General features: G+C 40.7%; 1 protein-coding gene across 1 annotated transcript; it reads right to left on the bottom strand.

Annotated features, from left to right (window-relative positions):
• Positions 1–17,510: 17,510 nt before the first annotated feature.
• atp6v0b (ATPase H+ transporting V0 subunit b) lies at positions 17,511–23,091 on the bottom strand. The gene is made up of 8 exons (XM_080503817.1): positions 22,845–23,091; positions 21,559–21,607; positions 20,771–20,854; positions 20,616–20,693; positions 20,444–20,513; positions 20,321–20,372; positions 19,040–19,230; positions 17,511–18,917 (listed from the first exon to the last, which is right to left on the bottom strand). The coding sequence occupies exons 1-8, from the start codon at positions 22,927–22,929 to the stop codon at positions 18,891–18,893; spliced, it is 636 nt and encodes a 211-aa protein (XP_080359943.1). The 5' UTR covers positions 22,930–23,091; the 3' UTR covers positions 17,511–18,890.
• Positions 23,092–24,230: the final 1,139 nt, after the last annotated feature.

Here is a 24,230-nt window from a genome sequence, read left to right as displayed (position 1 = left end):
TTTAGAGGTGAAGCTGTCAGGTCTTTGAGTTAGACAACAACAACAAGCAGCACAGGGGGGGAATCGATGGGACTGTTTTAAAGTGGAAAGAAATGAGGCCGGAGCTGAATCCGACTGCAAACTTTTGAAATGTTCAACTTCAACAAGAAGTCCGGCAAACTTTTAAGGCACTGAACAGATCACAGTGGAGGAGAATCGGCGGTTAGCAGCAGAGCAGTGCCAGAAGATAAAGAGGAGAGATGTGAAGAGTCATGTTTGGATTTCAGTTTTTTGCTGTTTTATTTATTTTATTAGATGTTTACTAGTCCTTGGATTGAAAAATCAAGGGTACCAGCGATTATGTGGGAAGTTCCAAGTAGCATTTGGCTTGATCTTTTTTCTTTTCTTTTTTTTTTGGGGGGGGGGGGGGGGGGGTCTGCTCTCTCTGGGAACAGGGATTTCGCGCCTGGCGGAGCAGAGAGTTCATTTTTAACATCTGGCTGTAAAGTGATGAGGCAACACCACAACCCAGAGTGAATCCATGACATCTTTAAAACTTGTATATCACAGTGAGATGGAGATGAAGACCGTGCAGTGAAGGAAAAGAAGAGTTAGAGCGAAATAGAGCCTTTATGTAACCAGTTTATTCAAGGATCTCTGTAACTCCCTTTTTAACAACAGCAATAAATTCTATAACAGGCTCCCATCATGTCATGTCTGCCCAAGAACCCAGAGGGAAATGTTGTGAAAATGTGCGTGGAGGAATAGAACTGACCATTTTCACCTCCCTTACGTTTCAAGGGTGTTTGTAACTTAGCAGACCATAGACTGGACAGCAAGGAGGATGATGGGGTTCCTAAGAGGAGGTACCCCATCATCATCATCCTCATCATCATCATCATCAGTAACTGAAATGGTAGAAAGTTAAAACGACATCGCAGATATGAACCTCATGTGTGAGGAAAAGTTTTGGGGTTTTTTCGTTACAGTGGACGACATCTAAAAGGACAAAATCAATGGAAGGTGAGGAAAATACTTGATCATGACAAGTTTAACAGAAAAGCAATAATTTAGCATCCGCAACAGCGCATCCTCAATGGGACACAAAGTCTCTGCACCATCTTGAGGTACAAAGTGGTATTTCAAAAAGAGATGTGCAAGAACAAGATGCAAGAATATTTCTGGATGTCTTTGATAAAAATAAAAATCACAACACTTAAAGGTTAGGTTCTTTCCGTAATTTTTCATTACTTTTGAATTACTTTACAAAAGGGAAAAAAATTTGTTTCCGATTTCTAGGTTAATCAAAAATAAAATGTCTGGTGATACTTAAGATTATTGAATCAATGGAAAGTATTTGAGCGTTTGCTGTGGTCAGCTGTTCAAATACAGATTTCCTAGTTTTATTCCTTTTGAGTCACTGCTGTCTGAATATCCTTGGGGCTTTTGGACAAAATCAGCAATTTTCAGATAAAAGCGGCTTTCACGAATTGCGATGGCTTTTATTGAACTTTTAACCTTCGTGCCTCACTGCAGGCGAATCGCAGCTTCTCTGATCGTTCCAGTGGCCTCTGAGTCAAGTTTACCAGTTATGCGCTCAGAAGTCAAACCGTGCTCATTCTTAGACATTTCGTTTTTTGTTTTTAACATGGCAGCTGGCTATAAAATTAAAGAGAAGCAAAATGACAGTGTAAAGCCAAACTTCATCCAGAACGTCAGAGCAGGGCTTTTAATAGAATAATATTAAAGTCTGAGTTCAGTTCATCCCAGAAAGAGAAAACGCAAATGAAAGAGGATAATGGAGGAAAAACATGCATTTACATTTCATTTTAAAGAGGCAGCGTGATTGTGTTTTAATGCGTCACAGGTGTCCCTGTAAGTTAGAGATTACCTTTTAAGAGTACAGACACTTTTTACTGCTCAATTTAGTATTTTTCTTCTAAAACCCTCTGTCTGGTGAAATTGCAGCACCTGTGACAGGAATCACAGAAACTATTTTCCAACGTCTTGATTTTGCTTTCAGTCATGAAATAGTGTGTAATGAAAGTATCAGTCAGGTGAAGGGTATATTGCAGCGAAAGGGGCATTAAGGACAGCAGGCTACACATATTGAATATAGGAATATGGAAGGACATATATAAAAAAATGTTGCGATGTTTGTTCTTACTGACGTATTGGCGCGTTTGTGAAAACTTCCACCTTGGGAACCGCTTTCAAAAAGTTCAGTTTTCAGTGAAAACCAAAACGCAACTGAAGTTTTGGTTAAACAGGAAATAAGACAAAAAACAGTAAAACAGATTGTCAACTATGCAGAAAATAAAAGACAGATTGGTGATTTCTGTTGTATACTAACGATCATCTGTGGAACTTGGTTCGCTTTTTGAAAAAGGATGCAAAGTAGAGTGAAGCAGGACGATTGAGTCAGACATGAACAGAATCCGGTGCATTTCAGAATAAAACCGCTCGTGGCATGAGCTACTCGCTGGTGGAAACAGTCCTGAAGTCAAAGGCACAGTCAGTTTCACATTGCGTCATCTATCAGAAACACTGCGACTTTTCCAGTATTGGTAATAAAGGTTTGTAAATGAACGTCATCTAATAGAAATGAAACATTTTCAAAGAATGTCTCAGAATTATACCAGTAGTATGTATCGGAAAGTACCTAAAAGTAAAGAAAGCATTTTTTTTTTTTTAAACTAACATGACACGTTTCATGACCAAAGAAAATTGTGATAAAGAGATTCAGGAATCTGGTTCTGCATTTCCTACATGGAGTCCTACAAACCACTTACAGGCAACATAGCCACCGGCTCTTCTTCTCCTTGGCGTGTAGGTAATTGAACTTATAAAAAGTGTGTTTTCACTTTTCTGCAGCAAGAGAAGCTTTGCCACGTTGGCAAACCCTTTGAATATTTATGATATGTTAAAAGTGATATGAAAATGTGGGACAGCGGTGGCCTAGAGGTTAGGGGAGCGAGCTCGTGTTTGGAGTATTGCAGGTTTAAAAGACTGATCTCACCGTGTGTAGGTAGGATTAACTATGAATGCCATTTCAATAATGTAAAATCAGACGCTAGAATTGATGGTTCCCTCACGACAACAAATCAGTGGGCTAATGTGGCTGGATTAATTTATGTTTGACCTTCAGTTATCCGTTTAGACTGTGTACATTTTCAAACAAATTCAACAAACAGCTTTGGCTCCACAGCTATGAAACCCATCAGTGTTTGTGTGATTAAGTTCCTTCACCTGGGGCTTTTACTCTGCGGGGCTCGCCTCGCTCTCACCGGGACTCAAGACAAGTCGTAAACAACACTTTCTCCACGACAACAACGAGGCCAGAGCCAGCTGTAGGGCCATGTGAAAACTGAAAATGACACAAATGGCAGAAACAGCCCGTTTAGCTTGAGTACTCATGGCTGCCTACTTGTCCACCATTGTAACATTTCTAAAACCTTGCATACCATACGATTAGGAGTAAATTTACTCTAAACACTACAGCATGCACAACACTGTGGAAATTGAGGTCATTTCACAAGATATTCATTATATATTGCACAGACTGTCTAAGTGGGGCAGTTTGTGGTCAGGATAGGGAGATAAAATACTCCTACCACGGCTATCCATAATTTCCAACTTTATTTATGTATACGAATGCGCTGGTATTCATCAACTTGATGTATTCAATCAGATTTAGTCCTAAAATTGCATTACATACAACAAGTGTTGACGTTTAAATGTCTATAAATATCTACACTTCTGTTCTCAGTTGCTAAAATCCTGCACTTATTCAATAACTTCCAATCTTCTCACGCACAAAAAAGCCCCTATGGATTCTTTACTTTTCAACGTCACTCACACACCGACGTACATATTAGAAAGCCAGATTTTGATGAGGTGCCAACTGAAGCCGGCAGAATGTCGACAACATCTGTATCTTAAAATTTTAATTGGTTGCCAGACGGATGGCCAGACTGGTAATTTGTGAAGGTGCATAATTCATCAAGCTGAGGCCAAGCATATGCTGGAGGGAGAGATGCCCCGACACTGAACTGGGGGATAACTCCAAACAATATATCGTGTCTCACATACAGTCAAAACAACAAGAGCGAGGCCCGTAGCAAATTAACACATGAATGACTCTCGCGAGTAATTTGCGATTCTCAATAGCGACGTCACCCTCACTTGTAGTTGATGGCATTGAATGGAAAGCTGCTCTGAGAAGAGGTTTAGGGGGATCTTTTTCCCAGCATGCCTTATTTCGTGTCATTTTTCACAGCAAATCAAGATTAATAAAGAATTGGGAGAATTTTGAATAACTTGTGTGTATGAGCACTAATTAACATAATAAATTAGATAATAAAAAGCACAATTGAAACAGATATAATGATAGCAGGCCCACACATAAGGACCAAACTACATCACTACTGTTTTTGATGAACAAATTTCACCTTAAAGGGGTCATATTATCCAGCTTTTCAACACTTTAAAGGAACACATATCCCTTTAAAGGAAGATTATTTTTGGAAAACACATTATTTTGGTGGATCACACCAAAATACAAAAAGTATTTTGTGAGCTGCCTCAGAAGAAATCTGTATTTTTAACAATGTCGAGAAAACTGGCCAACTGTGATTTATTAGTCTGCTTAAGACCCTGTTTACAGGGCTTCACACACACCCCTGTCCAATTTATCTCCTCCCACAGGCGAAATGTCAACTCTTACCGTGTTTTGGTCTTTAACCTTTAATCCTTAAAAAAAAACAAAAAACAGTGGCCTCCACTTCAACTCCTGGCAATAATAATGTTACGGTTGATCAGTGTCTTGTCAATCTCAAGAGCAAAGCCGGTTGTGTATCAACAAAGTAATGACATACCAAAAGCTCATAAAAAAAGAAAACAGATGTGGAATGGCTTCTCAATACCCACAACCTCGCTGTGAATTTATTTGTTGCTGCTCCGGAGGATTTAAATCAGTTTTTCGCCATCAGTCGGCTCTATCGGAACAGCTGCACTTTGAATTATGATACAACAATGTATTTATATTCAAGCCATGAAAAAGAAAACCCAGGGACTTTAAAAGGTTCACCTTTAGGAGGAAAGTTTCCGAATATAGTCAACAGCAAGTCTGCCTTCGTGTGTTTGAGACCTCACAACACTGAGGTCTTATTTTACATGACGTTTCAAGGTTTTTGTAAGAAAAAGAGTTGTTTATGACTGTGTTTTGAAAAGTAGATCAGCCTTTAGTGAAGAAGCTGCTGTTAATGTGATGAGAGACATTTTACCTGCTGGCCCCACACATATTGTAACCCAAATAAAAAAATAAAGGAAAAAGATCCTTTATATATTTGGAGAAAAGACAAGTGCTGTAGCTATTGTGTCAACTTTACGTTTACAAAATAAATGTTCATGCTGATATGATGGCGTTATACCAAATAATGTTTGCATTAATGGGATACAGAATAACAGAAAGTAATTAAAATTGAAGAGAAAAGCACAACTGCTTCTTAAGTAAAGAAAACTCTAACCCTTCCTTCAGAGACATAGTGGATGTGGGTAATGGAATAATCACACAGGACCCAGGAATCAGGCCTGAAGTGCTCGTGAATTTTGCTCCTTCCTGAGAATAGATTGAAAATACAAGAAAAATATGTCAATTTCTCCAAAATCACTCAAACAAATCATGCCAGAACAAATCAGTTTATGAGAGGCCTGTTTTCTTGGGGAGACTGAATTAGGTTATCCTTGGACTTGTCCTGCGTCTTTCCACTTTCATTTCCCTGCTATCTTCACAATCTCTGCATGATGCTGCCGCCACCATGCCTTCAGGTCGGGATGTGATGTGTTATTGGGTGTAAGTGAACCTTTATATTAGTCTCACTGGATCAAAGAGTCTTCCTCCAGTTGGCTTGTAAGTCTCTCACACGGCTTTGGTTCAACCTCAAGTCCAGATCTAATTAGAGCTTTTTCTCACCATTTTCCAATCCACCATAAAACTGGTGAGGAATCCAGTAAAACAGACACAAGCAGGTTATCTCCTATCTATGATGATTAGAAATCTGATCATTAGACAGATTATATGGAGCATGAGCCTTCTTGTAAAAGCAAACATCCAGGGGGGGTGAATATTTCATTAAAGGAACAGTTCAATATGATGAGTATAAGGTGCTCTCCTTGTGCGTATACTCCACATGAAGTGGCTATCAAGCAAACCACAAAGCAATATAAACTAATGCAGGGATTACTGCCTGTGCTGTTGGCAGCGCTGCAACTTTATTGCCTGGAATGCACCACGGATAAAGACATTCACCCTTACTTTTTTGTCTACAGGCCGGATATATTTACAGCAACCACCCAAAGTCTTTTTTATTTTACTTCCGGCAACAATTAAAAGCACAACTGTTTGATTAAATCTGGTGCAACCGAAATCAGGTGGACTAACACCTGCCACGCATAACCAAGATATGATGCGTCTAGTGCTGTTTTGTTTTTTTTGTTTTTTTCTCCAGCTTCTACTTGTTTCCTTGACTGGTCTCAGTTGCCTCGGGCTGCTTCCCCACCAGGTGAGTTTCAGCCTGGTAACACGACACTTCAGAAGTGCGACAGTAACACAACCACCCGGCAGATAAACCATTTGAGCCCAAGGGCACGGCGTCACGAAGGACGCTCGCCCGGGTCGCCCTGCTGAGGCACATGGAAGATCAAGGGCAGATAAAACGGTGGGGAGGGGAACTTTTGGGGGAGTCAAAGCTGTCAGTCTGGTCTAGATGCAAAAAAAAAATAATAATAATAATGCTGCAAACCTGAATCTGTCACAGCAGAATGATGCACTGCCGAATGACAGGTTTCCGCTCAGCATTCTGTACTTTTATGAACAAAGAGCTGAACAAAAATGAGGAATATTCCAGCGTATGCAAACCATGAGTTTCAAAACAGGACTGAACTCACAAATAGGTCACTCGAAGTGTGTCGGAAACTGATTACTGTTTAAAGTTTCCCAATGCCAACGGTCTAAAAATCACATTAGTCTAAAGCAGACCAGTCAGACCCATGAATAATTGATATAAAGTAACTTTCCCACCGCAATACTCAAGTTAGTAGTTTTTGGATGATTAAAAGAGAGAAGAACCTAAAAATGAATTGCAAGCCTCTGAAAACAGTACTTTTTAGAAACGGCTTCCATATTGCGTCGTTTCCTGCATAGTTAAGATACTGAGTGGACCGATATGAGGCACAAAGACAGTTTAAAGGAGCTTGAATGTTTACATTGTACTGTAATCTGTGTGGCTGTATTAAAGCACACAGCTCCAACTAGTGGCGTAGCATGCAAACTACAGCATTTCCATGTGTACGGCCATCAAAGAAAACGGTTTCTATTTGATTTGTCATGTCATGTCATTTGTCATGTTGACTCATCCTTGACAGGACTATATTTAGTTCAGTGCATAAATGGCTGTATGTCGTTTACCCATTTATTTTTTTTAGTCAGCATTACATACACTTCCAAATCCCCCATGATGCACCACTCAGCAGTATCTACAAGCCAGATCACCTATTTTCCCCCCTTCGGATGACGAAGCCATGATACCACCCGACTCTCAACTGGAATTGTATTCATTGATTTGATTGATTAATGTTGATGTTTACAGCATGAGGGCTGACGAGCCAATCAGAGGCAGAGTAAGGTAGCAAATGTTGCTAACTGATGAATTATACCATAATTCTGTGACAACGAGCAAATACTGTGCACGGATTTTTAATAAATAGAGTCGTCTTACATGCTACGGTTTCTAAAAAATGGCATTTCTGGGCTGTTTCAAAGGAGTCATATTATATATAGCTTTTCATCATTTTCACATGGTCTCGTTATCCAAAACGTCGTGTTCAAAGTTTATTGCCCCAAATCCAGTTTTTCCTTGATTTTGAGCAATTTGAATATTGGATCATAGGAGCTGCATTCAAAATCTGCTGTGTTTGTGTGAGCTGGACTGGCTCCGCCCACACATGCCCATCTTGGTAAGAGGAGGAAGAACTTCCCTTCATGGTGCCATGTGCCAGAGCAGAGCTGCCTGATTGCGGGAAGGCCAAAGGGAGGGCCTCCCTCGATTGGGATTGGCTAACCACCCGATGACACTTTATCGGGTTTGATTTCAGAGACAGATGACAGATTTTCTTCACTTCTGGGGCATCATTCCAGGTCGAGGGATTCATATTACTGTTGGAAAACCATTAGAAAGTGAACTTAGCATAATATGATCCCTTTAAAAGAAAAATCGAGAATATAACCATTTCTCCAGGGACCACTTCACCACTGGCAGGCAGCCATGTAGCGCCATCAACGCTATAACAGATATTAGATAATTAGCACTGTAAGGCTGGCTTTAAAAAAAATGGTACATAACATTCATTAAGCTCTTATTGTCTCTTCAGTGAATGATACCAACATAGAATTAACGACGACTCCCATCCTGTGTTCACCGCCCCCTTGTGACCACACAGAACCGTGGACGCTCACTACACTTCCATTATCTGAAGAAAACAGTAATCTTCAGCTGGATGAACATCACAGACAAAGTGAGCATCTCGCTCAGTCTTTTCTTCCCTCCTTCACGCCGTCTCCTGAGCCCCCGGGCCTCTCGCTCTCCTAACCTACAAGCCATCGCTCCGGGTCTTTTCAAAAACGCATTAGCCATGCTGCACTTGATAGCACAGAGGCTCAGCACTCTCCCATGGCAGTCGCACAACTTGCTGTGCGCAAGTTCGTCTCCCACAAACCGACTCTGTGCACAGAAAGACGGACGGAGCCCGTCACACGGACTCTGCCGTCACACTCCTCGAGAATGGATCCCTTTAAAAACAAACAAACACATGTCTCGTGAAATAACAGGGGTCGAATAACAGGGTCACGATATAGCTTTATTTACAACTTTGAAATCCAATCCACAGCCTTTCTGAAGTCTACAGGAATGCATGTTTAGGCCTACGAATCAATTTTGAGAGAGAAGCGCGGACCCGCTGAGGCTTGGCTGAAGATGAAAATCCCCCCACTGAAAGCAGAAAACAGTGAGCGATATGAGAAAAATGAAGAGCGAGAAAGAGAGAGGAGAGGGGGAGGGAGAGAAAGAGACACAGAGCACACTAAACTGTCATTATGAAGGATCTGGGTCACATCACTAAGAAGCAGGGTATAATGATAATGACATAACATATTGTACAGGAGGTCAAAAAGGATGACCTCCAGTAACGGTTAAGCTTTGTCTGATCATTAAATAAGTATAGTTACCAGACTGATTTGTCAGATGAAAACCGCTGAATGCAGAAATGAGCAAAGATGATATTCCGCGTGTGAAATATTTGTCACTTTCCTCTTCACCAGCTGTGCTCATAACACACGGTGTGAATCATGACGGAAGTGTATTGCTACGCTGACTCAGCATAATCTGATGGAGATGAGACATTTGTGGACCCGATGTTTTTGATATTTTGATCTGATTTTGTTCATTCTTCAAGTTTGATGCAAAACAACGAGCTGATTGAGGTTTTTAATAGCATTTGTAGAGATATAAAGAAGTAAAATGTTGGGATGTATAAATTATGTATTTTAAAAGTAATAGACCAAGTTTGCATGTCAGTGTCCACAAGTCTTCCTTTTATAACCGATCAGCCACAGAATTATGACTATTATTACATAAGTCCCTCTTTTCCCTTCGAGTCATGGACTCCTGTACACCTCTGAAGGTGTACGTGAGTTGTGTTGTGGTATCAACATATTAGCAGAGGTTTTTAGTCCACATTCAATTAGTCTTAGTTCACAGATTTTCTATTGTTTAGCTACTTTAGACAAATACCACATTTTCCAGACTACAAACTGCACTTTTTTTTGTTGTTGTCTGGACTTCACATGACTAATATTGAGAAGCACATTCAACCGAACAGTTATGTCTGGGAATGAAAATTCTGAATGCAACTTAAACATGCCTGTCTTCCTCTTCATGACAACTTTTTTGACAGATGTGATTTATAGTCTGGATAGTACGGTACTGGCCAAACCGCACTCCATAACAGTTACAGTACTGGAGATACTCTGACGCAGTCGTCCATTTTTCTTCTTTTGGGACAAATATATTCACTTGATACCAAACATAACTTGTAATGTGTGCCATGATAAAGAAACAGCCAGTGCTCTTCATGACTGTAGTCAGTGGCCAAAAAGTTATGGCTGATTCAAGTGTATTTCAGTTCTGTAAAAAGCTAATAAATAAATCCGAAATAAAAACACAACATTTACATAGACAAGAGTTTATAATAATAATAATAATAATAATAATAATAATAATAAGTACTTTTTCCATCATTCCCTCACTTTTTATGCCGATTGTCTTGTTCTGTTTGTCTGGTAAAATAAGCCTTTGTGCTTTGAAGCAATCCACCGTGAATTACTACATTAGTATCAACCTGTCAGAGATATTCAGTTTGCACTGAAGCTATGATCCAGTCAGTCGAGTGAAATCATCCCGCCGAGCCGCTGACCTTTACGTGTTTGTTAACTGAGCTCATTCTGCATAAATTCACTGATTTCCTCCTTAAGAAGGGAAGCGCAGGCTGAGCGTGGGCACGAGTCAGGTAAGTGATGGAAACAGTAAACTGGGAGTGAACCCTGATAGAAATAACTGCATGACACAGTTTGCATCAGCAAATCCATCTTCATATTGTTAAAGTATTTATTACTGTGTCAACGTGAAAGTATAAGGAAACAACAGAGATTACAACAGTACCACGGGTAACTGTTGCCTTGAATTGGAACTACAACCCAAATTACAGAGGATGTTTCTTTCTAAAAATAATGTAATAATAATTAATGACATAATACTAGCCAATGATTAAACAATTCTGGGCCATTTCAATGTAATAAAGCCCATAAAGTAATTACGTGCCAATAGAGTGTTGTTATTACATGACTGAATTAGCATTCAAAACTCATTTCAAAACATAATAATTGCAGCCAGCATTGTAATAAAACATAAATATAGAAGCATTTATTAGAAATATAAGCTTTTTTTGTGCAATTTGTTAATTAAATTTAGTGGATGGGGAATTTGACAAGTTACAAGTTTACATTATTGCTTTGATTAGTTTCAGAACAGCCAAAATTATTGTATTAACGATTGATACAACTACTATTTCCAAAAATTCTCAATGAATGTCCAAACATCCAGACATCTGTTTTCCCAGACTCTTGGAATCAGGAAAGCTTAAAATTGGAACTCGGAGCAACGCGTTGTCCCATGACTGCTCTGGTTGATTCCTCAAGGCCAAACCATCGATTACATGATCGATGAACATGCGTTGCCTCTGGCTGTGAGGAGGAAGACACTAAAACCCCACGTGAGGCAGCTGGTCCTGCAGGTGGGGTGGACAATACTCTACAGCCAGGCTCCCACTGATTTGTACGACGTGTCGCACATTGATCGATGCTTATTGTTGTGCCCCTGATGTATGAGCAATATTTGACCACGTGAAGGAATGGGGGGAGAGGGGGAAAATGACATCGATAAATACTGGAAATATGTGGTAAATGAGAGCAACGCTGTCTGACCTTGGCTCCTCCTCGTCTCTCTCACACACACACACACACACACACACACACACACACACACACACACACACACACACACACACACACACACACACACACACACACACACACACACACACACACACACACACACACACACACACACACACACACACACACACACACACACACGCCCAGAGGAGAAGAATAACCAGCTAACAGCTTCTATATTGAATCTCAAAGACAATGAATTTCTAATCAGAGTGAGATCAGTCGCGTTTGCACCACTTCCTGTCAACCAATCAGACCAGATCAATGTTTCTTCCACTAACAGCTGAATGTCGACCATGTTTCTGAAATGGAGTCGACAAACATGAATACAGAATAAAAATGGAAACCTGGAAGCTGACATTCTAAGGCTCCGTTTTCGCGACAACGCTTCAAGTGAAAACATGTCGTTTCAGAAGTCTCGCCTTAAAACTGCAATGTTTTGAAAACTAGGTATGTTTCCGTGGAAACGCCAGAAATGCTGAAAGCAATTGTAATGAAACTCACATCACTCCGTCATTTTGAATTTGGATCCACATTGAAAAATAAGGTTGGTCACAATAATGATGAATTTGTGCAGTTCTAGTAAAGAAAAAAAAATAGAAAGTAGAAAATCTCACTGAACCTGTTCAAAAAGTGTGTGTTTTCATCAGAAAAGTGAGTTCCTAACGTCTAAAAGAAATGTTTCAAGTCACAGTGACAAAAAATGATAGTGACCACATGTGGTTAGTTGCCATTTAAAAGGTTAAAAGAAGAGGTGATGAAACAAATGCTAACTCTGTTTCTTGAAACTCCTCAGTATTCATGAGATCTCATCTATTTTTCACTTCCCAAAAATCAAAGAAGAAAACTGAAGCCTTGTTCACACAAGAAAGTAAAAACAATCAACTTTTGTAGCGTTTTGTGTGTCCATTCAGACGACAACGGCAATTGGAGCCACTGAAAGTGCAAGTTTTTGAAAATGACTATTAAAAACCTTGTTGGAAAATATGAAACCTCTTTGTCGTTGTGTAAAAAAAAAAAGGGGGGGGGGGGGGCAGAGAAGTGAGATGAGAAAAGCTGAATAGAGAAACTAAATCAGTCCTCCAGAACCCTTAAGCTTGGATGTCTTTCTCTTCCAGAATTTGTCTCTCTGTCTCATCCAGCTGTTCATTTGGCACAAGGAGGGGGAATAAATAAAGGCTTCACTAGGGGAAGGATTGCGGGCAGAGGGAGGATTTGGTGAGGAGGGGTTTTAAAGCCAGTTTACAGTAACTGACTGTATTCCTGGGCGCGAGACATCACGGGGACATTTGGCTTGAAGCCACTAATGTCCAGCTTCCCAATACGCACAAGATCGTCTGGTATGATGTCATATTTCTGCCTCATTTTGTCATTTTGGATGTCAAACTCACGAATTTGCTACTTAAACAAAAATGACTACAAATCAAACAAAGGTAAGAAAATTTGCAATATTTATTGTTTAAAAAAACCTTAGTTTTGCAATTAACACCAAGACATTTTCTCTTAAATTAGCTCATGTTTACACAACCAAGTGAAATCGTTTTGCTTTTTGTATTTTTGTTTCAGAAACGTTTCCCATTTACAAAGCAACATTTTGAAGACAATGTCAGTTTATTGGGACTAAAAAATGCTGTTTGCAGTGTCGTCCTCACCTCCGATAATATGTACGACACTGCAGGAAGCTAGCTTGTTGATCTTTGTGTTGAACTGCTCATTATGGCCAAAAAAAATGCACAACTAAAAAATAACCAATCCTTCTATGCCCCCGAGCGTTATGGCGGGGAACTACTTTGCGACATATACAACCTCAATGCAGAACTCCCAGGAGTTAAGAGACGATGTAGACGCTACGTGTGATGATATGCATACTGTAGATACAGTTGTACTCTGAGGCCTTTAGCTGCAAAAATAAATGCTCAATACACCATCTATTGGTGTAAAGTGGTATTACAAGGGTTAACAATTTGGAGTTCATGAACCTCAAGCCCATGACTTATATTCTAATAGACTTCAAACCAGAAGTATGAGATTAAGTACCCATAATCAAGGTTTTGTCACCTCTTTAGAAGTCTGTGGGGCTTTTATGGCTATTAGTATATGTCCATATGTTGATTCTGGAAAAATGAATCCAACTAGACTTAAAACAAATCTCAACAAGTAGACAGAAAGGTAATACTCAAGTATTGAAGGTGGTAACTCAAGATTAGGTGAGCAAGCACAGCCCACCGCAGACAAAATCGATAACACAAACACAGTTGACTGTCTGGTGATTCGGGATCGACCACCGTCGTTCCCATGACGACAAATCCCAACATGAAAGAGCACCCAGGAGAGGGAATTCGGCGAGGATGAAGAGTGTACTTTGTGACGAAAACAATTGCTCTACACTATGTCTTCTTAACCAACTTGAAGGATTCAAACAAAAGAGATCAAAAGGACTGTGTTGGTTCACTTCCATAAATCATCCGTCCACCCATTCATCTTCCAAACCGCCTGATGGAACTGAGTGGATACAGTGGATCAGTATAAAGACTGTGTTGTGTTAGGGTTGGCTCAGGCGATAACTCAACATGCCAGGCATTGTTGTGTTAAGTCACAGGAGCTCATATTTATTCCAAAAATGGCCCAAAACAAAAATCCAAAACACCTAACAGGAGAACACGTGGGAAAACAAGAAGAGACGGTGAAAAGTTCTGACGAAGAAAACCAGAAACGCAGACGAAGGTCACGTTTACATGTACAAAGGTTTGTACAAAAACTGATAGTTCAGATAGTATGTGCAGTGTGGATTAGAGTGAAATAACCAGATCCTGGATTCCTCAGTAGTCGCAACAAAAACAACAACATCTGAACAACAACATCATTAAAGACAAAAAAAACAAACTCTTCTCTAACAGTTGCACTTGGTGCCCTATCCCCTGTGCTCCTGAATGGCCAATCAGGCACAGCTCTGATCGGCTCACAGGTGATTTCAATCTCCCGAGAACATTCCAGCAACATCCTTTTTCTTCCGTCCAAAATAAACCTGATGAACCCCCCCATTAAAAATAGATATACAAATGCAACAAATTTGCTCTTTAAACGATTGTCAAATATCAACACTGATGTGACGTGAGAAGAATGTAACTAAGTGACTTCATGACAGGAGTCAAACAAGACTCGTGGGCCAAAACTGGCCCGCAAGAGGCTTCAATCCAGCCAAACCACAGAGCAAATTGTAAAAGTCTCAAAGAAAACATGGATTTTTTTTTTTTTTTTTAAACAAAAGTGCAGAGGACACGACACAGCACCGAGACCTGAGATGAGAAATCGGTGACGCTGCCGTGAAAGATAGCAAAGTAGCATCAGCCTCAAAGCCACGCTGTCAGGGTGAGTTTGAAAAAAACATGCATAACGCAACAGTTACAGGAACATTTCACTGTATTTTGCGCCAAAGGGTTTCATTAACTTTGGCTTTATGTTGAGATTGTGGTCATATTCAGTCAAATTGTTTGTTTTATTGTGTGAAAATATTGACATTTTCATCACGTGTACTCAACGCCACAACCAACAACAGTTTTAATGTAATGCTTGTTATGGAATGACTTCACGAGTAATGCCCACTCAAGATGAAATCGGGCTGCATGTGGCCCCTGAACTAAAGTGTGTTTGCTGCTCCTGCACTAACTATGGCCCCACATAACATAAAGTCAACAAAACTTGGTTGAAAAAAAGGTGAAATATATGAAATATTCCTCATGTATTATTGTCACTAAATGTGAGCTCTATGGAGGTTTGAGGTGCACACCACACGAAACAGAGCTAATCTCTATCTGCTGATACTTTATGGCTCTATATACGTAAAGTTGAGCCAACAAACAGAGAAAACCTCCTCCATCCTGCACTTGAACTTCTCCAAGCGAGGTAGTTCCAGTCCACTCGCCCTGAACAGACCCTGTGGTTTGAACGTGAGGCCTGTCAGGTGGGATTATAGTGGGGGTCAAGGTATATGGAGCTTGGTTAGGCTCCCTGCACCCTCGCCATGCATGCACGCTGTTCCACCACACCGGGCTGGACCTCTACAGGACGCACAGAATCTCCTCTCCCATCACGAGGCTTCACTGACTGTAAGGCAGGAGGAGGATGGAGTGGAAGAGAAGGAAGAGGGGGAGGAGGAGGAGGAGGTGGAGGAGGAGGAGGAGGACAAGCAGGAGGACGAGCAGTCTTGAGGGGAGGCTGAGTAAAGCTGAGCATGGCGGGTGTAAAAGATGCTGCCAGTTCATAGAAGATGTGCATGATGACAAAGGAGGATGGGGCAGATCTCTTTTTTTTCTTTTTTCTTTCAGGGATGTGGGAGTAGGCAGGTGCACGTTGCAGGCGCGTGCACAAGCTACCCAAATAATAATAATAAAAAATACAGTACAAAAAAAACCCCTACAAGGATGGAGGCAGGATGCAAACAAAAGGCTGAATGAAACAATACAATAAACCTACCTCGGATGCAGCTGGAGCACCGCTGGATTCATCCACACACACAGGGAGGAAATCAACTCGAGGTATTTGTAAAAAAAAAAAATAATAATAATAATAAAAAAAAGGTTGGAATAAATGTGCAATTTGTAAGGGAATGATGTGGAGGCTGATAGCAGGTCTGGATAACTATATTCCGCTGTGATGTCGGTTCTCCATCAGCGAGGGGGGTAAAGGCGCAGAAACCACCCGGAGATGAAGCCTCATGTGCGGCAGCCGGAGCCACAGAGGACCGGGGACCCGACACGGTGCTGTCCGGCAGGAGGGAGGCGGAAAGCCGGGGGTTTCTCCGTCATTTCGCAGGGTTTCCGGGAGAGGACGAGGAGAAAGAGGAGGAAAGATGCGCTCAGGATGGAGCAGCGAGCTGGTCCTGCTGCCTACGGAAGCCCGCACAGCGAACCACATAGACTTTGCTTTTTTTTTTCAACTCTCTCTCTCTCTCGCTCTCTCTCTCGCTCTCGCTCTCTCTCTCTCTCTCTCTCTCTCTCTGTCGCTCTCCACACACACAAACACAAACAAACACACCTGATGTGTGTTAGCTCCATTCTGTCAATTATAGAATATATACAGTATATATGTAAAACAAACTATTATGTAATATAAAAACACATTAATATAATAAGTTTAGTTGATTGTAACAAATTCATTAAAAAAAAAAAAATATATATATATATATATATATATACACACACACACACACACACACACACACACACACACACACACACATACATACATACATACACACACACACACCTAACGAAAAAATTACAGGTTATTACTTCAGTGTTTTTTAAATGGTTTAGTCACTTTTTGTGTCAATTTTCTACTTTTTATTAACTTTTTCACAACATATGGAATGAAATAGTCACATAAGCAAGATGATCAACAACTTAATTTACAGCACACCTCTTGAAAATCTGTGTTTTGACCAAGAACCAATGAAAGACTAAATTTTATTCATGGTGTTATCAGGGTGAATACATTAAAGGCAGGTATTACGCAGGATTTGCATTAAAATTACGAAAACACTCAGACTTCAGGTAATTTCTCTCTTTTGGTCCCCTTCAAATCAAAGTAGGTTTTCTGCAGCCTCTGAAGTGACCATCCTGACAAGAACTCATCAGGGCTGCATGTTTAACACACTTTGCTTCATTTTTGTTAATCTTACGTAGGAAAACTAAACAAATAAACACACTGATGCTTATTATTTGAAGCAGATTATTTGTCTAATAATTGTCTGTTCAGCTCAGTTTTAGTGGTTGAGAGCAGATCTCATGAGGCCTGGAGGACGCAGGTTGTGGTTCCCAGCGCCATCTAGTGGATAAAGAGTAACACTCAAAGCAGTCACGAGAGAGTGTGAACATAAAATAAACAATCCAGAGTTGGATGGAATCATTTTATTTTCTCGAGAACATTTATGAAGGCAGAAGGATTTTTTTGTTTGTTTTTTATACACAGGGTCAAAAACAATGAGCAATTCTCAGACCACCATCACATTACTGTTACACACACGCACGCACACACACGGTACCATCTACAGTCACTGAAAGCCTGGGTTTGGTGATGCAGAACCTGGTGCAGCAAAAAAAGAAAATAAAATGTCTTATCCAACCAGGTTCACAAGACCTGATGTTCACACGCTTTAAAAAACAAAAGAATCACAAGGAAAAAGAGTAGAGTCAAAAGTTCCGACGTGGTCCGTCTCTGGAATGATGCGTTAATAACAATGCATTAGTTCATAAAACATTAAGACTGTGTGTCCTTTTCCCCTCCACCTGATCTATTGTACCACCACTTGAGGGAGCAGATGTTTAGAAAAATAATCTGCCAACTCCAAAGACTTAATGATGAATGTCGACAAATGGAGCAAATGGAAAGTTTAAGTAGTGCCGGTTTGAGCCAGTAGGGGGCAGCTGTGAGTGACTGTCGCCGACGAGACACCATCTAGCGGCATAAAAGTAGTATTACAAGATGAGCTAGCCCATCTGTAGATATTTTGGGGGGTAATATTTTACGCGTTATACATTCAAAGCAAGATTAGAAGTTTGTACTCCGATTCACCTTCAGTTTGATCAACTAACTGAATTGAAGAAAACACTTTTTAGCAGTGAAACATCGTTTTATTCTTGCACATATATGACCGAGGTATTCTTCAACACAAAGGGCCCAAATTAATATTCCGCAAAAAAGAAAGGGGAGGACAGATTTCGCTAGCAGTTCAGTTCAGGAGGCTTCAAACCATTGAACGAATGTGAGAATAACAAACGTAATCAGACATCAGCTTTACACTCCCAAAGTGTTCAGATCAACACTCTAAACTCTTTTGATACCGTTTTATGGCGTTTGTAAGGAACAGAACAGATTAAAAAAAAAAATAATAAAAAAAAGAACAGACAGACCAGGCCACAATTATAAACAACCTCATGCTTCACGATGAAAGAAAAGAATCACATGTTCAGGACACACACACACGCACGCACACACACTCACACTCACACTCACACACACACACACAAATAGTTTCAAATACTCTGGTGTCATTTTTAACCATCGTCCAACAAGAGTAGACCGAAAAGGGAAAAAATATTTCCCCTCCCACCCCGGTTTCCTCATTCTGAATTTGTATTTCTCTCCACACGCCACTCCTGCGTGGCTAAAAACGACACCAGGCCAATAGAGACGTTTAAATAATTTACCATGTATTTACACAATAATCCATCATATATTTCCAGCAGTGTCTTTCTCCTCTGCTCCGACTGTGAGGCTGCGTCTTCTAGTCGCCCATCTTTACTTTAGACGTCTGCGGGGAGAGAAGAAAAGCTGTATTGTCTGCACCTCTGAGGAAACGACGACAATGTGGCAGAGAAAAAAACAAAAACAAAACAAACAAAAAAAACAAACACATGTAGCCGTTTGGTTCACCTGCAGGATGGCTACGATGACCCCGAACAGGCCGATGGCGCTGCCGAAGATCTCCACGATGAGGATCTTGACGAAGAGGCTGGCGTTCTGGGCGTCGGCCAGAGCCGCCCCGCTGCCCACGATCCCCACGCAGATCCCACAGAACAGGTTGGAGAAGCCCACGGTGAGGCCGGCCCCGAACATGGAGTAACCTGGCGGGAGGAAAATAAGTCTTGCTAAGTAGTGCTGAAGCATTCCAGAGCAGTCCTCACTAATTCCTACTCGACAATGTGCATGGAGGTCTCCGAGCCACAGTGTTTTGGATTAACTGGCTTCCTCAAGCATCCCCTTTTCACAGCAGATGTTAACGACCGGATCAAAATCCATAGCTGTTCTGGCAAATGCCATTTAACAGCATTTCTATTCAAGTTTAAAGTATCTTACCGTTTGTTTATCTTATTTTAGCATCAACTGCTGCTAACGGCTGGTGGCAGAAGTCACCAGTTAACAGGGGCCCCGGGGAAACCGCAACAATCCACATTTTGTAATACAATTAATACATTTATACAAAAATATGCTATTTAATTTATTATTTGAGCCAATATCCAATGCATGTTTGCTGTGCATTATATCAGGATTTCAGATCAGTGCTTAAGTGGGCTGGTGTGCACCAGTACGCAGTACCAGCACTTTTAAATTTTACCCCTCAGCATACCGGAACATTCAGTAGTGTCCGGACTATCAGCTGCTACTTTTTTTTAACATGCTTTGAACCCAGCGGCTTCAACAATGATGCTAATTTGTGGATTATTCTGGGCAAAAGAGCTTGGGTGATGCGTTCAAGTACATCACGTAACTCCATGTTGCAGTGCTCGTTAGCAAAGAAACCTCTTCCTCAGAGGAGAGTGTTTGCCTTGTCTTGGTTTAGTTTGGTATCCTAAAAACTGAGGTTGCATTCAAGAAATGTCATAACTGCAATTTAGATTTGTTTTGACATTTGTGACTTGATTTTAGTTTTTTCCTGGTATTGTTTTTTTTTTTGAGAAGTTTTCACTTTTTTGTTCAAAGTAATCTTTTTTAGCAGTTTCCCCACTATCTTGTCCGTTTCTATCATGGAGATGCGACCATTTTCGAAAATCAGTGTGGTATGTAAATTGAAAAAAAAAATACATTAATACTTGTATTAACAGTTTTAAAACCCATTTCATGGACATTAAGAAACAGTTCACATGATAGACTGACACCTATTGAGAGGACGTATGACGTTTGAAACGTACAGAACTATATTACTCCAGAACTTACCGGCCTGGTAGTTTCGTGCCCCGATGGTCTCGGGGGTTGTTCCACTAAAGTTCTGGAGAAGCAAAGAGTCTTGTTGAGAAAACAATCTTCTTGAATTTAAGTTTCAATTGGGTCGTTGCTCACCTCAGCCATGTTGCTGATGACGATAGCCATGATGATCCCGTAGATGGCCACAGCTTCACAGAAGATAATACTGAAGAAGAAACATGGACTGTTACTCTTTCTACCTTCTTTCTCCTGTTGCAGATTACAAACGAGACGGTAACTCAACAAAACCTGAACGTGAATGGATCACCTGACTAAATTCTTGGTTTTGATTCGTGGAGCTTTAACTCCGCCTCCGATTATGCTGGAGCCGGTGACGTAGATCCCCCTGGAAGACGGATAGATTCACAAATTAAGATCCATTCAGTGTGAGAGAGGACCAGATCATTTCCAGAGCGTACTGACCAGGCGGCTCCCACCACAGACAGAGAGATGGCGAGACCGATGCCCAGATTGGCCCACATGAAGGGAGAAGTCTCTGTGAGGAACCTGCCAGCCACAAGAAAAGAAGAAAGACTTTTTTTTATTCACTGGTATACATTTCAGAAAAGCTTGGATCTGTCTAAATATGTGCCATTTCCTCCTCTGGAAATTCCTCATTGGCCTTCTATGTTTCGTTTAAAATCCATTCATAACTTCCTCATTTTAAAAACAGGGAAGAAGAAATGTTCGAATACTTTATGATTACACAAAAGTTTTGCGTTTACATGCCAATGTCTCAAAAATTATGTCAGTTTCCATGGACACGGCAGAAACGCTGAAAACTAAGTTAGGATGCGAGTTGGCGCTGTTGTTTAATTTTGTAATGAAACCACACACATGCAGGGTCTAAGACAGTAGGATATATCAGGTATTAGAGACTGGCAAAAACAAACTCTGTTGTAGAATTTCTGTGTAAAATTTAAATATATCACTTTATTATCCTACTGTGGAGTAATACTGATGCTTTATGATCATGAAATTAGTGCTGGTTCTCAATCTGTCACAGCCAGATGAAGACACCACTAAAACTATCTTAGGTTCTCGCAGTTTGTCCGATCCCATAAAAACTTATCCTGCAATCTGGGAAATGTCACTGTTTGGGATTGCTGTTGTACTTTTCAAACTGCGAGATTCAAATTATTCAGTAGAAAGTATCATTGTCATAGAAATCCCCATTAAATCGTACTTTATTTGGGATGGATGTTACGTACCATGCCACATCAAAGCGGAATCCAAGGTCGAATATGGTGTAGCAGATCCCTGCAGGCACAAACAGGAGTTAAAACATGTACCTCACAGTACTGCTACCATTAAATCAATAAATCCTTAAAGCACTGAATCAAGACAGAAATTAGGGCATACTTATGGACTCAGGCCTGAAATTCAACAACCACATTAAGACAAGAACAAAGTCAGCTTACTAAGATCTGAAGAATATTCCATTTACTGTTTTGGTACATACATTACATAATCTGATTATTGCTGAGGCAATAGTGGCTGGAGCTCGATCCTGGAGGAACGGTTATTATACTCTCTATATAATTTTAAGTACAATCATCTATTTCACAGATAATATGGCGTGATGGGCTTCCAAAGTGTCAAATGGAAACATTGCGTATGACTGCACTGTGCGTTAGTGGTAGATATTCTTGTATTAATAGCTGTGTGTGAAACACAGTCATATGTGGAAAAAATCTGTAGCATCAGTGTGAGAACTCATGTTCACGTGAAAAGTTCCTCTTTTAACAACCTGCTAATATGAACTTAGCATCCAGCTAACCTTACACTCACCCAAATGACAGACTACTTAGTAAAACACGAATACGTTTAGACAGAAACACCATTAAAGAAATATGAAGGCTCATCAATATGAATTCGAACTGTCAGTTTAGTGTACAAACATTTATATATTTGTCGCATTTTGCTATATTAGCTTATCGTTGGCTACAACCATAGCATAATGCTAATGTGACTCTAAAACCACAGTGACTTCTGAATTATGACATTTGACCACCAGGGATGCTTTAATGTATAACTATCATGTTTAAATATTATAAACGTTGTTATCTAAAATGTTCAGAAAGATAGTAAAAATACCCCCCACTGCCGTTTAGCCGAGCTTTAGCCGGTGTTTCGGATTGACTGGTTTCCCAGTTAACTTGTGACCGACTTCCTTTAGCGTCATGACTGCAAGAAAATGTAGATGCTCAAAAACTGTATCAATCCTAGCGAATGCCACTCAGCCGCATTGACACTAATGTTTCAATGTGTCGTACCGTTTGTGAGTTTAATTTTAACACCTGCGGTTATTCGCGGACGCTCGAGGAAGTCAGTCACCAGTCTACAGGGAAACCGGTTATTCCGAAACACCGGGTTCTCCATTACAGCTGTCAGTACGACTACGATTAAGAAAAAGACACCGATTGTGATGAAATACTAAATATAAACGGTGTAATTAGATTTACATAAGTTGATTTCGTGGAGGAGTTAACCTTACCGACGATCAGTATGGTGGTCCAGAAGGCCAGAGTGACCCCCGTGTAGAGAATAGCGTGTCCGTTCATCATCCACTCAAGCAGCATCTATCCGGAGGTCCGAGCTGCGAGATCAGAGATACTCCGGGCGCAGACTGGGAATATGACGCCGGTGAGGCTCCTGTAACGAGGCGACAGCGGTTTCAAAGGCGCCGTGAGCCGATGGAGGAGGAAGAGCATCAAAAAGGAGAAGCTGATGGCCGAAGTCAGCTGACCCGAACCCGAGAAGCATGTGACAGGGAGAGTGTTGCCAGATCAGAGTGACAGTTTCCAGCCCAATCACATCTTAGAACCCGCCCATTCCAATACAAACCAACCGGAACCACAAAGTTGCATTTACCATGTACCAGTCCAATGTATTTTTTCCCCGCCCGACCTAAACAAAAATAATCCAATTCGGCGGAAAACCGCCCAATCTGGCAACACTGGACGGGGACCCGAAGTGGGGCGTTCAGTTACACTTCGTCTCCTCCTCGTCCCTCCTGACAACACGACCTCCACACAGCAGAGTGTGAGAAGAAATATCCATCCATCTGTCGCATAATACCCCGGAACACAGTAACGTAGCGGTAAATTATTAACATATATAAATACAAACGAAAAATACACATTTAAGTGAGTTTTGCTACATAATCCCACACGATAATGGCATGCGTCCCACTGCAGTGGCTGCAGTGTGCGTATAGGCCGCGAGGGGGCGCTGCAGTGCCACGTGTATGTGAATGCAGGCGAATGAAGACGTTCATTCATGAAACGATGGAAGGTTTAAATAGTTTACTTTAATGCAGTAGAGTCAAACATCAGTGATATTACAATGTGATCATCTATAAACGACTACAATTCCAAACATTTCTGGCGCAGTTGGATAAATATGATAGGACATTGTTTCATACCGTTCAATACTTTTCGATACTGTTGATACAGTACAATACTATTTGATACAGTACAATACTGCATATGAATTTACAAGTGCACAAGGAATCATGAGTTTGGCCACAGATTTGGAAGGCGGCTGCAGTAAAACAAAGGAATTAAACACACACACACACACACACACACACACACACACACACACACACACACACACACACACACACACACACACACACACACACACACTTATGAACATACAGTACAATCCCCAGAATGTTTCAAATCAAGCCAGTCTGCATACCAAATCTCACCTGTGGTCATGTGCTTAGTATCTGTTTATCTGTACAAGTAGTGGGGAGGAGCTCACAGATAGAAGCAGTTTCTTGTTTCATTTGAAGTGTTGACACAAGGAAGACGCACACGCAGTGAGTGTTTCAGATTTTTACTGTATTTCTGTGTTGAATTTTACTCTAACT

The sequence above is a fragment of the Blennius ocellaris genome, assembly GCF_963422515.1.
Source record: "Blennius ocellaris genome assembly, chromosome: 10".
Classification (NCBI taxonomy): domain Eukaryota; kingdom Metazoa; phylum Chordata; class Actinopteri; order Blenniiformes; family Blenniidae; genus Blennius; species Blennius ocellaris.
The sequence above is the reverse complement of the archived record's forward strand: the minus strand, read 5'-3'. Positions and strand labels throughout refer to the sequence as shown.